Source organism: Chenopodium quinoa, unplaced genomic scaffold, assembly GCF_001683475.1.
Source record: "Chenopodium quinoa cultivar QQ74 unplaced genomic scaffold, ASM168347v1, whole genome shotgun sequence".
NCBI lineage: Eukaryota > Viridiplantae > Streptophyta > Magnoliopsida > Caryophyllales > Amaranthaceae > Chenopodium > Chenopodium quinoa.
The window spans coordinates 709221-726670 of NW_018743878.1; the positions used below are offsets into that span (position 1 = coordinate 709221).

At 36.9% G+C, this 17450-nt stretch overlaps 2 protein-coding genes and 1 long non-coding RNA gene across 3 annotated transcripts; all 3 read right to left on the reverse strand.

Annotated features, from left to right (window-relative positions):
• Positions 1-6255: 6255 nt before the first annotated feature.
• On the reverse strand, positions 6256-8109 carry LOC110686554. Its single transcript, XM_021863170.1, has 4 exons — positions 7999-8109; positions 7742-7860; positions 7106-7352; positions 6256-7056 (listed from the first exon to the last, which is right to left on the reverse strand). Exons 1-4 carry the CDS (start codon positions 8107-8109, stop codon positions 6256-6258), a joined length of 1278 nt encoding a protein of 425 aa, XP_021718862.1.
• Positions 8110-11287: 3178 nt separating this feature from the next.
• LOC110686563 lies at positions 11288-11940 on the reverse strand. Its single transcript, XR_002504241.1, has 2 exons — positions 11905-11940; positions 11288-11823 (listed from the first exon to the last, which is right to left on the reverse strand). It is a non-coding gene; the product is annotated as an uncharacterized LOC110686563 (long non-coding RNA).
• Positions 11941-11959: 19 nt separating this feature from the next.
• Positions 11960-14510, reverse strand: LOC110686555. Its single transcript, XM_021863171.1, has 3 exons — positions 14467-14510; positions 12053-13834; positions 11960-11970 (listed from the first exon to the last, which is right to left on the reverse strand). The coding sequence occupies exons 2-3, from the start codon at positions 13824-13826 to the stop codon at positions 11960-11962; spliced, it is 1785 nt and encodes a 594-aa protein (XP_021718863.1). The 5' UTR covers positions 13827-13834; positions 14467-14510.
• Positions 14511-17450: the final 2940 nt, after the last annotated feature.

The following is a 17450-nucleotide window of genomic DNA, read 5'->3' on the forward strand; positions in this document are numbered from 1 at the left end:
TCCAGAGAACACGGTAGAGAAGTGCATGAAAAGGCAGGATTTTCCCTAGAATCAAAAACAAGGCTTACATTCACCACCTAGTGAGAATAAGCGTACAAGGACAGTCCCAACCGGGGACTATTCAAGACATACTCCTAATGTGTATGCCTTGAACGGGTATCTAGGCATATGATTATGCAAATGATTCATTTATTATAATATATATAAAGTGAAGAACACATGCATTAAACTAAACAGAGACATATCATAATTAAAGTAAACTAAGCAAATAAATAAGCAGGCTTATTAAAGATACACTAACATACACTTTATTAACCAAAACTAAACCAAATTTAAATGAACTACTCTAAATATAAACAAACATACATATATTATTTTATTCAACTAAATTAAAGAAAAACTAACATGTTATAATACAATAATTTAAAACTAAACTTAAATAAACAAAACTAAACCAAATTTAAAACTAAACTTAAATAAACTAACATACTTTATTAAATTAAACTTAACTAAACTAAAATAACATGTTATATAAAACAATTATAAACTAAACTTAAATAAAATAGACTAAACTAACATTTCATAACACAAACACATTCCATTCAAACATTTAAACATATAAATACACTACACTAATAACAATAATAAACTACAAATTTTAATACAATAAAAAACGCTTTTATAATTGCTCTCTAACCTGTAGATCTGCCCTTGTTAATGCCAAAGAACCGATTAAATCTACAAATCCTACAAATAATTCAAATTAAAAACTTAGTAACTAAGTTTATTCTTGCAATTTAATATGAATAAATGTCAAAAATTCAAAAAAAATGCCCAAAAAAATGCCCAAAAAAAATATTGAAAAAAACCACAAATACAGTGAATTTTTTTTTAAAAAAACCACAAAACAAACACCACTTACTACTATTCAACGCCGCCGTCTTTGACTATTGGTGGTTGTGACCCAAATTGGCGGTGGGTGTGGTTAATTCTGGTGAACCTAGGCGAAATGGTGGTGGTGGTTAGGGTTTTAGGAAAAAAAACAAAAATTAAAAACAAAATAAGGAAACCCTTACCGGCGGCGAGGCGGCAGCGGAGGGGGCCCTGTGGCGGCGGCGGGGCGGCAGCGGATGGGGCCTGCGGCGGCGGCGGCTGGGTGGAGTGCTTTCTCACTCTTCCTCGTTCTCCTTCTTCCTTTCTCTTTCTCTTCCTCCTCCCTTTCTCTCTCTTCCGCTTCCTATCTCTTCCCCTTTCTCCCTCTTCCTCCTTCTCCCTCTTCCTCTCTCTTCCTCTATCTCCCTCTCCCTCTTTCTCTCTCTTCTTCTTCCTCTTCCTGTCGCCTTCTCTCTCTTCTTTCGCTTTTTTTTTACTTTCGCTTCTGTGTTCAGTGCAGAAAGTTGCATTTTTTTTTTTAATTATTCGAAGCTTTCCGACGGAAATATTTCCCTTGGAAAACAAAAGTTCCGACGGAAAATTCCGTCGGAACCTATGTTTTCCGAGGGAAATAGTTCCGTCGGAAGATACTATTCCGTAGGAACATAAACATTCCGAGGGAAATAAAGTACGTCGCAACATTTCTAACGGAATTTTCCGTCGGAAGCGAAGAGTTCCGAAGAATTTTTCCTACAAAGTCAATTTCCCTCGGAAATTTTGAATTTTCCGAGGGAATTATAGTCCGTCGGAAGATTTCCCTCGGAAATCTGCCTATTTCTAGTAGTGCATTAAGTGGTCTTCTCGGTTTGGTGTTACCATCATAAGTACCTACCAACACATTCTTAACCTTACCGGCTGGGCCACCTTGATTATCTCCTTCTAGAATGTAGAAGGTTATTCCCTAAGCTTAAGCAGACGTAGCTGCTAGTCCAAAGGTTAGACATTCTATGCCGCCTGAGCCCCAAAGTGAGCTGGCTGCAAGCGTTGTTGCCCTATGGGATGTATGGCTACTGAGGCACATACGGAGCTGAATGGATTATCTGAGGGCCAGAGTGGACGGACAGGTCGCCTGACTGACCCTCTCGGTTTGATTGCGAATACCTCATCAAGGTATTCTGAAAGTTTTCTAGATAAGTCGACGTTGAGGCCGACTCAGACATTTGTTGACTTTTCTTTTGCTGGATTAACATCCGGGCATCCGAATAAGTCATCTTTGATCTATCCGGCTGAATAAGCCGGATGACCTTCCTTTTCCCTATTTCAGGAAATTAAATTTTAGACAGATCAACCATAGGCTAGTCCCACTCCTTTGGTTTAGGATGAGGAGTAGGAACACGGTCCTTGACAGGCTTCCTCTTCCCTGAGAAAGAAGGTTTCTTGGCCAACCGACCCCTACTGGTGCCAGTCGTCTTTTTGTTGATCAGATCTTTGATTTCACCTTTGAAACTTGTCATGAATTCCATGAGCTCGTTTTGATTAACGGGGGCGGTGCCTTCTGCCGCCTGGGGTTGTTCAGACGGGTGTCTAATTGACCTGCTTGGACCAGCTTGATCTTCGCCCCGTTCCCTTGCTTCCATGGGACGAGTGCGTCTGGTTCTGAGTGACCCGTCTGGGCCACATGGGTTTCAACATCGAAGTCGTCACCATTGTCTTGATCTATATAGACCTCAAAGTCGATCGTAGGTCATTTCTCATTAGGAGGCGGTATAGGTTCTTGTGAAGCCATCTTAGAAGTACTCTCCCCACAGACAGCGCCAAATGTTTCGGGGTTTTCTGTTTCCATCGGGAGAGTTACAACACCAAGACTGGATTCTGGACGCCTGTACCTGTAAAATAACAGAGACTCTGGTTGGGTGGGGTTTCGCCTCTAACGATCAAGTTAGAACATGTTCGGAAGATAAATAGTGCAGAATGTAAAGTATCTTCTCGAATTCCGAGAGAATATCCGCAATTAATGATTGCTCTATTTTTGTGAATATTTTTTTAATGTGTCCCATGATGGGAACATCTCCCTATTTATAGGGTCTCGAAATACGTGATGTAAGAACACCACAACTACCTCTCATCCATTTAATATAAATAGTCTAATCCTACAAAACCCTAAAATCTCTTATTCTCTCACAGCCTCCAAATACACCATTTACACTACACCACGGTAATTCAGTTCACTAAAAAATATCCATCACATGAAAATTGCAACCTCCATACTCTGCAGTTTCATGAAATCGCAACCTAAACCACCACCATATAAGTGATCTGCTATGTCTTTTTTTTGTTAATTCGTTTTTGTTAATATATTTGTTGTTGTAGATTTGGAATCCTTTATCCTTGTAGATCTAAGTATATTGAATTTGTTAATTTCGCAAGAAATTAATTAATTGTTTTTTTTTTTTTTGAAAAATATGGATAATTACAAGGAACCGAGTACCCGGTCGTGGAGCTGGTTCCTACCAATTTCGAGACCAGTTTTGAAAATCATGGACTCAGTTATGACTGATTTCAGAACCAGTTCCAATATCATGGACCCGGTTATAACCTGTTCCGAGACTAGTTTCTCACTTTAATAACTCCAGTTTTGTGTAAATGAAATTGGTAAAAAATTGATATTTGGATTATTTATAATAAGGGAATCTAATATGATCTCACGTGCTAATTTATTTATATTGTATAGCTCATAAAATGTGGTCAAAGTTATTTTATTTTGACCACATGAATAGTAAGCGACTCAAACTTTTAAAAACGGAGGTAGTATACCAATAGCAAGTCACAAACAATAATTACACTTGATACTTCAATTTGTCGCAAAGTAGCGTGACAACCCATCAATGAATACTAGGCATTGGTATGACACATATGATACAAGTAATTGAAATTGAGAATAACTTCTTCTTGGATAAAAAAATTAAGCTTAATTTTTGAAAATAGTATAGTGCACCCACCCGGGTGCACCGTGCGCGTGGTGCACCCGTAAAGAACATTAGACATATTTTAAAGGATATGGGTGAAAAAAGAACATAATAGTGTTTGAAAATGAACATACTATTGTTTGAAAAAGAACATACCTGTGTTGTACAAAAGAACATGTTTGTGTTTGACAAAAACATGGAATTACAAAGAACAAAAAGAACATGATAATAAATTAAAGAACATGTTATTTTTTATGGTTACTCAGGTGGTTGAATGCGTTTGAAAAAGAACCCTATGTTTGACAAAAGAACATGTCTGTGTTTCCGTCCATGTTCTTTAAAATTTGCCTAATGTTCTTTAAATATGCTTAATGTTCTTTTTTTCACCCATGCTCTTTAAAATATGTCTAATGTTCTTTCCAAGGGCACTAACCACCCACTATTATAGTATTATATTTATTTTTGATAAAATTTTAATATTGCATATGTATAAATCATATTATAATGTTTACACCTCCGTTTCATATGATTTGCATCTTTGGGTTTTTATTTATTTATTTTTTTTTTTTTGGTAAGTAATTTTATTACCAAAAGAGGGCAAGCCCTCCAAACCAAATTACAACATCCTGGAAAAACAGGGAAGCAAACCAGCTCCAAAAAACAGAAAAAACATCTAGCAAAACAGCTAGAAACACCAAAACAAAAACAAGACACCAAATACCAACCATCCTAGTCAGTAGGGATGCTTGGTTTTACAGACATAAGCCATTTACATTTTGCACTATTCCATGAAGGAGTGATTAGCTGCTGACACCTAATTACAACCTCATTACACAGTATTTTAAAATGTTTTCGAGGGTGAATAACAGCCTGTTGTCAGAGAGCCTTGTTCTTAGCCTGCCAAATGTGATAAACTAGAGCAGTGAAAGTACCAAGAACAAAACTCTTCCTGATCTATCCACTGATGTTCCTTCTCCACATCTCCCAAGATGAAGCCAAAGTGTAATCCTTCACTACAATATTCAACCATTGGCAGAGAATCTTTAAGCAAGCCATACTTTAATTGCACTCAAAGAACAGGTGGTTATGAGTTTCATCAGCATTGCCACACAGTAAAAGCTACTGTCCACACAGGCTGCAAATTTGAGCAGTCTATCTTTGGTTTTAAGCTTACCATGACTAGCAATCCAAGCAATAAAAGCTTGTCTAGGAATATTAAGCTAATTCCAGATCCAGGTAGTCCAATTAACCCTGGGATTAAGCCCTTGCAGCCATCTGTACCCCTCAGAAACAGTATAGCTAGTTTCAAGCCATTTACACTCTTCAAAACCTTCTGCCATTTCATCTCTCACCCTGCAGATCCTTTTCTAAGCCCAACCAGCCCCCTTACTGGGTTTATAGCTCCACCAATTTTTATTTTTAATGTAAACAGAATGAACCCATTTGACCCAAAGAGATTCTTCTTTTCTAGCAACCTTCCATACATACTTGCCCAGGGCTGCCTTATTCCAAAGAGAACAACTTCTGATGCCTAGACCGCCACTATTCTTAGGCTTAGCAACCCAATCCCAGGATATAGGAGGAGCCTTAGACAACATAGCAATACCGTCCCAAAGAAAAGCTCTACACAACTGGTTGATTCTATCAATCACAGACTTTGGTAGCAAAATACACTGAGCCCAGAAATTATGAAAACTCAGGAGAAGAGAGTTTATAAGAATAGCCCTGACAGCATAAGACAAATGTCTAGAAGACTAACATTGAATTCTAGCTAGCATCTTATCAATTAGCACATCAAAATCAGAAACCTTAAGATATTTGGCATTGAGGGGAATGCCAAGATATCTAAAAGGAAAACAGCCTTCCTTGAAACCAGTCATACTTAGTATATTCTCCTTCTCAACAGCATTCACAATCCCAAAATAGATTGAGGTTTTCTCCACATTTGCCTGTAAACCCGAGAATTTAGAGAACATATTAAGAGTTCTTGACAGAAGATCAACAGACTTTTTATCTCCTCTAGCAAACAACATCAAATCATCAGCAAAAATGAGGTGATTAACTCTCATATATTTACATCTCTGGTGATAAGAAAACCCTTTCTTCTGTCCCACCTTCTTCATAGGCCTACTCAAATACTCCATACAAAGGACAAAAATTAAGGGGGACATAGGGTCCCCTTGTCTGATCCCCTAAGCACCGTTAAAAAACCAGAAATCCCACCATTGAGCATAATAGATTAAGTTGGAGTTGTGATACATTCCATCATCCAAGAAATGAACTGATTAGGGAACCCAAGACTGATTAGCATGCTTCTAATAAAATTCCAATTAATGGAATCATAAGCCTTCTTTATATCTACTTTAACTGTACATCTAGGAGCTTTCCTAGCATTATTATATTATTTTAACATATCCTAGCATAGCATGATATTATCAATAATAGATCTACCAGAAATGAAAGCGCTTTGGTTAACACTAATAATACCAGGAAGTACTTCCTTCATTCTTGCAGCCACCAACTTAGAAATGACCTTATACAGAATATTACAGCAAGCAATAGGTCGAAATTGAGTAACCTGAGTTGCATTAGTAACCTTAGGAATCAAAGTAAGGGTGGTGGAATTTATTTGCTTCAACAGCCTTCCATGTTCAAAGAAATCCAATACAGCTTTACAGACATCCACCATTACAATACTCCAAGCAGCCTTGAAGAATTTACTAGTAAAACCATCTGGCCCAGGTGCCTTGTTATCTTCAATACTCCAAATAGCAGCCTGAACATCATGTTCAGAAAAAGTCCTGCACAGGAGCTCCTTCTGAATCTTAGTTAAAAAAGGGCCAGCTGCAATAACCTCAGGATGCACAGGAACACAATCAGTCGAACCAGTCCCTAGTAAGCCCTTATAATACTCCACAAACACCTCAGTTATATCATCCGGACTGTGAATACCACCAGAAGCAGACTGAATACTACAGATTCTATTTTGGACCCTTCTTTGCCTGATAGCATCATGAAAGAAAGCAGAATTCATGTCACCTTCCTTAAGCCAGTGAGCTTTGGCTTTGTGTTTCAGGAAGCAAAGTTTGGTAGCATGAGCAACATTATAATCCTGTGTAGCTTTAAATTCCAGCTCTACCAAAGTCAAATTTAAGGGGTCTTTAACCAATCTCATCTGAGCTTCAATCAACTTCTCATCGGCTATGGCATCAGCTCTCTATGTCAGAGAAATATCTAGTGTTAATAGCTCTCATAACTTTCTTCACTTCCTTGTGTTTTTGAACAACACAGAACATGGTTGTACTATGTGTTTCAGTTTCCCAAGCCTCCTGAACTAAACTCCTAAAATTAGGAGCTTCAGTCCAAATATTAAACAACCTAAATGGTTTCTTAATGTTACCAATTGATGACTGCATATGCACACAACATGGAGAATGATCCATTAAACCTTCAGGCACGAAAGAGGCAGAAGCACCAGGATAGGTATCAAGCCATCTATCATTAACAATCAGCCTGTCAATTTTGGAACAGACCCTATGAATTCCTTCCTATTTATTATTCCATGTGAAGAACATACCCCCTGGTTTCCAATCCACAAGATTATTGGATCTTAAACACAGCCTAAACTTTTCAACTTCAGTCAAGGTACAAGGAGACCCTATTCTATCTTCAAGGTTTAAGATATTATTAAAATCACCACCTAACACCCAAGGTTCTGAAATAGATTAAGCTATTTCAAAGATATTCTTCCACATAATCTCTCTACCATTAGGATCATTAAGACCATAAATCATAGTACACTAAAACAAAGAACTTGTAGCTTTATGAGTAACCATACATGGATAAACTGAACTTCCACCCTAACCACATGAACATCATACACACTAGGCATCCACACTAACCAAATCCTACCAGCATCATGTTTTGAATAGTTAGCCATCACAGCCCACTCTTGACCAAAATTAGTGAAGACTTTACAAAAATTCTTAGTCTTCACTATAGTTTCTTGGAGACCAAACAACTTAACATTGTGAGATCTAAGGAACCAAAGAACATCACAGATTCTACTTAAGCTATTTAATCCCCTAACATTCCAAAACCCCCGACTATCCATGAAGGTTATAAGAGAGCATACCCCCTCCTAAACCCTAAATAGAACTTGACCTTCCACGATCATATCTAGATTACCAGAACTCCAGTGAACATTATGCTGAGCAAGCTGATCTGCATCCTCCTCATCAGTACCCAAGAGATCAAAAAAACTATTCATCACAGGAACATTAACCCTTGGCACAGCCTGCTTAGGCACCTGCACTCTCTACACAGGCCTCCACACTCTCTGAGTTTGGTTGTTCTTCACTGATTCATTCTGAACATGTTGCTTAGCATGTTGCTGCGTCTGTTTCCTAATTATTTGTGAGATATAAAATATCCCAAAGATTCAAATAATATGAAATATTCCAAACTTGTAAATAATATGAAATGGAGGTAATAATATATATCTTACAATTTTGATATTTTTCCATCATTAAATACTTTTCAAATTGTACTTTAAAAAAAGATTCATTTATGATACTCCCTTTAATTTCTTTTATTTATCCAATTGGAAAATTGAGGGATTTCGGCACCCACCTCACACACATCGGATACCAAAGTACCACCACCACCCTGAACGGTGGCAGTAACATTGGCACCAGCAACGTTGGGCAGGTTCGGCCATGAGGACTCTTTCCCCCTCCTTTCCGTGTGGTTTGGTAACAAAGAAAAAAAAATATCTTTCCCTCTTCTTTTATTAATTTGAATTAAAATTTCTAAATTTATGTTATTTATGATATACGTTTAAACATGATTATAAAGGTTTTGATTGATTTATTTAGCCCTATAGTATTCTGATTTAATATGTGATTAAAAATCCCATAATTGTTATCCCTAGGTTGGGATTTTAATGTGTTTTGCCTAGGGATCTTATTATAATAATTGAGTATTCAAATTGATGTTTTAATAACAAAAAATAAATATAGTATTTTTAGAGTATTGAAACTAAACTAAACTGGAATTAACTGAACGGAACTCAAATGACCTAAAGTGGAATGACCTGTTTGAGCTAAAGTGAACTAAAAGCTTTTACTAAGAAGTCAAAAAGGATAGGGCTTAAGTCAACATCTATATGTTTAGATGCAACTATTTTTCATATAAAATTATTTGATTCGGTTTCACCTTAATTGGTGACCTGGGTTGTTTCATTCCCTCTCAACCCGAATACTAATTGTAGATATACAAAAGAAACATGACATTCTATGAACTAGTGTAGGATTTAGAGGATTGAGAGAGCCTATCCCTAGTTGAGAGGACCAAGTAGGACTCCCCTTTGGTAGCATATTCATATTACTTAAGGTAGGTCACTCATCAATGCCCACCATATGACATTTCACACGACATTATAAACAATTTTTTCTTTTTTTTCTTTTTTTTTTTTTTTTTTTACTGAGAGATTATTTTTTTTTTTTACCGAGAGATTAATTGATTTTTTTTTTACTGGCAATAAGCATTTTCTAAACAATTTTTTAAAAGGCCTTAATTGATTTTTTTTTTTTAACTTCATTAAACAATTTATTAATCAACCTATGCCATTTAACAGTTGTTTAGAAAATGCTTATAAGAAAGTGTACAACCTAATTCTAAATGAAGATAAATCAATTATAATAATAGAACATAACTCATATAATGAGACTCAAGCATGAAGCGTGCTTTGACGTTCAATCACACTATAAGTTATATAAAGTAACTACAATTTCAACTACAAAGTCGTAGCTAGGTGTTTCTTTGACAACTTCTCTCAAAAGTTCATTAGATAGAGAGTAATGTTGAATCTCCAATAAGACTTTAAGTCAATCTCCTCCCATTGTCCTTCTTCACGCATGCCAACATGCCTTTGAATACATCACCAACAATCTTGTGACAATCACCTTGAACCAAGGTGACCTTCAACTACAGTTACCATACACCAAATTCACGTAATTGCCAATCAAATTTATCAATATCAAATTTCTTTTACATGATTAATCAAACTTGCATTGTCCATAAAATCCTTAAAGCCTAAGGACTTGAAATTTTCTTTTACACCTATTGTTATGAAACAGGTAGCATTGAACTTAATTTGTGATGAACAGTAATTAATAGAAATATGAGCAAGCAATAAGTAACATAAACAAATTACGCAACGATTTATGTAGTTCAGGCAATAAGACCAAGGTGACATATTAGGAGTTAGAGTTTTTCTAAACTTTGATGGATAAATAACATGATTACTAGGAGTCTTTCCAATGTGGCTTAACCCATATGATCACTCAATGATTCCTTATATAACACAAGGGAACCATAAATTATTCCCTAAGAATAATAATCCTGGGTTAGACACCTAGATTTGGCCTCCAATATCCTGACAGGAAGTGCGAAGATGTTACAAAAACCCGTTATTCAGGCTAGATCAAAGTTGAAGTGTTAATGAATTTGGAATTCAATATGAAGTAATCTAAAACCGATTTTTGAGCCTAAATTATTTTAAAGCACGATCCGCTTATTTATTATGCCTAAAGTATGCTCACATATTTTTAATTTTGATTATAATGGACTTAATTGTATTGAATACAATTCTTTAGACAATTGGACCTTACATTGTTGAAAATTATGCAAAAGAGGTAGCCAAACCTCATAAATTCCATTCAAGCCTATACGGGTGGATAGCCCATTCAAAGACCTTATTAACGATAAATTATAAGACGATTCCAACTTAACTAAGAAAATATGATTAAAATATGCACTTAACTTGGCCAAAAATCAGAAACCCTTGCACTAAATAGACAATCTCAAGATCTACAAATTTATTGAACTAATTCCGAATTGGGGTGGAAATTGTACATTCAAAGATTTCAAGTAATTGGTCTTATTCCGAGTTAAGAATCTAAAGTTATAAAAGGAACTCTTTCCCAAATTAAGGTCAAGAAGAACCGCAATTCCCAAATTGCAGCCAAAGTTTTAAGAATTCCCAAAGTACCGTCCACGTAAGCACTGGTTAAAAAACCGGTTTTTTTTTTTTTTCCGGTCCAGGGTAAACCGCTACTTCAAGTAGCGGTTTCTTTGCAATAAACCGCCACTTCAAGTAGCGGTTTTTTAGTTTAAAACCGCTACTTGAAGTAGCGGTTTGTTTACAAAAAACCGCTATTTAATGTAGCGGTTTATTTTGGAAAACCGCTACTTCAAGTAGCGGTTTACTTTAAAAACCGCTACTTGAAGTAGCGGTTTACCCTGGACTGGTTTTTTTTTCAAACTTGCATAATCACTCAAAAAAAAACCTGCAAGTTGTGTACCTGTAAAACATGAGATATATAGCATATTTTCAACACAACCACCATAAATAACAAGTTTATGAAGATCTAAGGAAGTCGAAATTGCAAAGTCGAATATTTTTCAATTGATTAAATATAACAAAATCCAATTCTAAGCATTTACAAAAAAATTAGTTTAGTTCCAAAATATACACTTAGCTCGGGCGTTGCTTCTTCCCATGAGGTGACGATGAAGATGATGCAGCTGTCTCCTCTGGAATGTCATCCAGGCCAACTCCAACCCCAGACGTAGTGTTGCTACGCCGTCGGTTTCTCTGATACTGGCGATGCACTAGTGGAGGAGATGTCATGATAGTATGCTGAGAAGGAGTCGGTGGACGGAAGGCACGTGCTGAATGGCCTCCACGATGAGGTGGTGGTCTGATCGGCATAGTGTGCACAGTAGAAGATGAAGACGTGGACGGTCGAGGCTGCTGAATAAGGTGTGACTGCCCCACCCTAGACAAGGTTTGGCCACAAAATGATGTAAAACCCTGCATCGTCTGTATGGCAAATGGTATAGCCGTCTCTGGTGGCAAGTGGGAGATGGTCTCAGTAGCTCCCGATAGCTGGACGTGCAAATCAGCAAATGCATGTGCCTACATTTAAGTGTAGTTTTAATGTTAGTAAAATGAAATCAAAAACGTAAGAACTAGATTGAAATGAAGTGAAGTTCATACAAGCAGGAGGTCCGAGGTAGCTGGCTGGTAATGACTTCCGACATGTTTGTAGTCTTCACACCAAACCTGAAACCACCATCATGATGAATGGACCACTTACTGTACGGAATTTCCATCAAGTACCTACGGGCCTCTACATTCAAGTCACCAATTTTGTTGATGTAGTAATCAAACTTCTTCTTCTGCCTTGCAGTAGCTGCTTTGCCAAAGAGGTTCTTTATGACGACACTTTTAAATTTTGAGTTCACATTAGAAGCCAAGTGTCGTGTACAGTACTTGTGGTAGGCATTGGGCTCCTCCCAACCACTTCCAACTTCTTCCATTGCTGCTAAAATACCAGCATGTCTGTCAGATATCACACATAGCCCTTTCCTATCTGTAACTCGAGCACGAATACAAGCCATGAACCAAGACCAACTATCATTGTTCTCTCCTTCGACAACCGCAAAAGCAAGGGGGAATAGTTGAAAATTGGCATCCGTTCCCATAGCAATGAGTAGAGTGCCTTTGTATTTGCCATATAAATGAGTGCCATCAATGGTGATAAGGGGTCTGCAGTGACGGAATCCATCAATACATGGCTTGAATGCCCAAAAGACTCGTTGAAAAACATGTGTTCCAGGAACCGTACACTCTAACAACCTCCACTCAACAACAGTTCCAGGATTTGATTCCTTGAGAGCTTGCATGTACTTAGGCAACTGTTCATATGAACCCTCCCAACCCCCATAAATGAGTTTTATTGCCTTTTGTTTCGCTAGCCATGCTCTCTTGTAGGTTATTTGGAATCCATCAAATTTCTCTTTCACAAGTTGCACCATTGTCTTGATTTTCAATGAAGGATCAACGCGAATGACATCTAGAAGAGCATTGCAAACGAACTCGGAAGTCAGTAGCTTATGATCTCCCGAGTCGATGTCACCAACACAGTTACTTGCATGAGGGCCGTTGTACCTCACAATTTTAAACGTAGAGAGTGTTGGATCTTTCACTCCTCTAAGCCTCCACGAACAACTACATTGTTCTTTCCTCTTGCACTCAACAACATATTTCTCTGGCTCTGCCTCCACAACTCGAATTGTTTGATTTCTAGCTATGGAGTAAGATTTCACAGCATCTTTTAGTTGTTGCAATGAGTCAAACTGCTGACCAACCTCAAATTCCCCCCCATTGTTATATGTCTCATTTCCTAACCAAGACATCCATGAGTTATTCAAACGAGGATCAACTTGCGCCACTTCATTGAAGTCTGAAGTGGGGGCGCTTCCTTTAATTGCCTTATCACGAGCTTCAATTACCTCTTCATCATCATCTTCATCAGTGTCATTCATCTCTGCATCGCCAAATACATCAACATTGGTTGGGTCAAGAGAATCAAGAATGCCTTGTGGTTGTGTGCTTGTCGAGGTTCCAACATTAGGCGATGAGGCCGGAGACCTAAACTGTGAGAGATGGTCATTGACATAATGTGGATCAACAAGCATTCTTGTGAATGACCCTATGCCCACACTTTGAACACCAGTGGAAAACGGTTGATCCACACTACCAAAAAAATCCATCCCCGGAAAGGAACCAGTGTTAGTTTGCACAACTGGCTCCTTTGGAACTTGTTCAATGAACAATTGCATTGCAACAGAAGAACTCTGAGTCACAGCAATCCACATAGCTCTAACAGCGTTGTCGTCATTTAACGGAATTGCAACATATGCCCCAGCCATAGGATAACGCATAACCACCTTCAACTCCACACCTCTAGGATCAACACTCAATTCTTCATATAGCTTGTTCAGAACTTGTGAATATGTCATCGCAGAATGTACAAACACAAATTTTTGATTCCCACCCCTATACGTTATATCGCTATCTTTGTGGACAATTTCTCCACCCCAATAGCAATATAGAGGGTAGTTCGGAACCTCCATGTTTCATTCTAGAAAAGCCCATTATTAATCAAAGATATTAGATTGCAAAAATTCATTAACAGTGTGGCAATGTCCTAACATCAAGCAAGCAAACTACACAATTATAGCAACCTAAACTGAGCTATGAAGGTCTTAATACCTCTTGAAGCTCAACATGGGCATAAGTCATGACTACATGTACTTTGAGCTCATGTACTTTGTGTATAGAAGCTCTATTTTCACTTTCAAAATCAGCAATTATAGCAACCTAAACTGAGTAATGTGATCGAAACCATTAATAATTCTACAAGGGTTATATGTAAGGTAAGTAAATCAACAACAACAACCAAAACCAACCACAAACATACATACAATTCTGAAACTCAATAACAACAACAATAAACAAGAACACTAACAACAACAACACAACCAAAACCGAAACTCAATAACAACAACAATAAACAAGAACACTAACAACAACAACACAACCAAAACCGAAACTCAATAACAACAACAATAAACAAGAACACTAACAACAACAACACAACCAAAACCAACAACAACAACACATACATACAATTCTGAAACTCAATAACAACAACAAACTCAATAACAACAACAAACCCAATAACTGAATACAAAAAATAATTAGGGCACTTACCACAAACAAGAAGATCAGCACGTTTCTTCTGAAATTAGCGAAGCCCGACCACTAAAGTCGAACCCTCGGCGTCAACAGCGGCGGCCTTCGTTGCTGAGGAATGCTCCGGCGGCGTCGGTGGATTCCTTGGCTGCGCCGGCTTCCGTTGAAGGAGGTGTGATTTTGGTGGAAGGCGTGGATGGGATTTTGGTGAGAAGACAAAAATGAAAGAGGAAAGTGAAATCGGGAAATTATACCTGCTAGAAAACCGCTACTTGAAGTAGCGGTTTATTAAACAAAAACCGCTACTTGAAGTAGCGGTTTATTAAAAAGAAACCGCTACCTGAAGTAGCGGTTTATTAGTAAAAATCGCTACTTCAGGTAGCGGTTTTGCTGTAGACCGGATTTAAAATTTCTTCCCCCTGAACCGGTGACGTGGACGGTACTTTGGGAATTCTTAAAACTTTGGCTGCAATTTGGGAATTGCGGTTCTTCTTGACCTTAATTTGGGAAAGAGCTCTTATAAAAGTGTTAACACAAACGTCTGTTTTTTAATAAGGCAAATGTGGCGCCTGCGACTTCAAGATATGCATGCATGTGACTCTATAAGTTGTGCTAGACACTTGATAGCAATATCCTTTCCTGTCGCGGTGCCTCTAAAACCCTAAATCGAGCTCTCTACACCTATAAATAGGGGTCTCATTAAACCTTATATGAGACTGGAACGAAAAATCAGAAAATTACATAAAAAAATCTTAAAACCCTTATCTCTCGTACTCTCATACTACTTTCCCCCTCTTTTCCCAAACACTTCTAACCCTAAGTAATTCCTCTAATGTCGTTGGAGGTAATGGAATAATAGGAGGTTCATATATACATAAGACAGAGATCTAACAAAAGAGAACCGTTAGTTTCCAAAGCACTTAGTTAAATCATGCATCTTAAATTTTGTTTTAATAAACTACTTAGTGTTGTTTAATCGCTTTAAGTAAGATTATTTTATCTATTCACGTAATATTCTTTTATAAAATGAAGAATAAAATTAGAATATAACTATTTGTTTTATCACCTAAGAGGTCTAGCAAATCCTATTTATTTAATTGTTTTCTTTCACAGATTTTGAATAATTAAGACTAACGACATTCGGTTGCAATGTAGACTCTTTGTGTTTACGTTATTTGTAAATAAAATACACCAATTTATTTGTCTAGTAATGAAATTGTGAATAACAAGAGCTAGTAGAGGACATTTTAAGGCTAAAATGGTCACTTTGAAATTATGACTTTCCTGTACCCTTGCTCCTAAATCCATTTGTGTTTTAGTTTACTCTTGGTTGGGCAATCGTCCTTCAACTCTAAAGAATTAGAGGGAAAGCTCATGCTTTGTATTAAATATCCTTTACAGAGCACTTGGGAGAAATGTACGAACAAGAATTTATGAAGTTTTTCCTAATAACTCTTGGCAATTCTGCACCTAGTACAAATAAAAAGCGATTTCTTGTATTTTCTCCTATACCCTTGTTTCCCAAACAGTCTGAAATTTAAATCCTATGCAACCTAAAAAATTGCACATGGCCTAGGCTTATAAGGGCCCAAGCACCGAGGAAGCAGGATCCCTAACAACGGGTTACCCTCTCTAGACCTAGTAGTTGTGACAAGCAAACCCCAAAAGTAGGAAACAAATTGGAACTAAAAATAAACTAAAGCAAATGAAAGTTTGAGCAAACCTTTTTGGATGAATTTTTCAACTTTGACATTTCTTCTTAAACAACCGTAACTTTCTCATTTTTTATTATAAATGGGAATACGACAAGTCTATGAAAATTAAAAAGATATGTAGGCAAGATTTCACCTCCAATTTAAATCACCGTATTTTCAATAGTATATTGAGATGTGTGCATTTGATGGCAGTTCATCGCTAATCTTAATCATTAATTATTTCAATGAATGTACAAATTATTTCTAATCATGATTGTTGGAAATTCATTCACATTTTTTATACAATATTTATCAAATTGTAAATGCATTATGACATTTGATCTCTTGATACATTTCATTCGAAAAAATCTTAGAAGACCAATGTGAAAATTTCTCATACCTATGGACTTATCATGTCTTACACATTATATTGTTTGGTTGCTCCTCATCTTAGTCACATAGAGAAAGAGAGAGAGATGGATATATAAGTAGGGTTATAGATTTATAGTATATGGAAGATCATGCGACCATAATTCCTCAACTTAGGGGTGTGGCTCGGACGTTGTTCTGGTTTGCTATTTTAAAACATAATGTAAATAAAAAAGGATAATTTAAAGAGAATAACTCTCCACTGTCGTGAAATTGTAGAGGATATTCCTTTTTTCTTATTTTTTATTTTTTTTTCTTTCTTCAGGCAACAAAATTATTTTTTATCTTTTTATGTGTTACTTTGTTAGTTTGTTTTTTCTACAATTACATATTTTAGTAATAGTAGCATGAGTATCAACCAGAATTTTCATTTTTTTAAAATGTTAATCCCTATAGACATACTTTTTTTTTTTAAAAAAAAATGTCTAATGCTTTCAATAACCTCGACATTGGCATAAGTATAAAAAATAATGGTATAGCAATATTTACATAAATTATTGTTGAATTGATATTACAATTTGTTAAAATATAAAATTTTGTAGTATAACATCCAACAGCTAAGACTCAAATCAAGTCTTGTATGCACTCGGCCCACACTAAATTAAATACTAAAGACCCAACGATTTTTCTCCTACTTCTTCTCTCACATCACCACCATCACCACTACCGCTACCGCAACCTTATTCGCCTCCTTCTCTCTCTTTTGACTTATGACGACTCACCTCCTTCACTACTTTTGGAACCTTCTCATCCCCTTCAATTCACCGCAAATCTCCTCCATCGCAACTGGTTGCCGAATAAACTCGCGACCTCTACCTTGAAAACCAGCGGCAGCCACACCTTTTCGTCTTCACCGCCCACGTGTTCTACATTATGTCA

Bases quoted from the DNA above. Each gene is read 5' to 3' on its own strand.
- LOC110686554 (XM_021863170.1), bottom strand. From the start codon at position 8,109: ATGAATAGTTTTTTTGATCTCTTGGGTACTGATGAGGAGGATGCAGAT. The intron at 7,353-7,741 runs GTTAGTGTGGAT...CAAAATTGACAG, and splicing joins CATGATGCTGGTAGGATTTG to GCTGATTGTTAATGATAGAT. The intron at 7,057-7,105 runs GTGAAGAAAGTT...TCTCTGACATAG, and splicing joins TTGTTCAAAAACACAAGGAA to AGAGCTGATGCCATAGCCGA.
- LOC110686555 (XM_021863171.1), bottom strand. From the start codon at position 13,826: ATGGAGGTTCCGAACTACCCTCTATATTGCTATTGGGGTGGAGAAATT.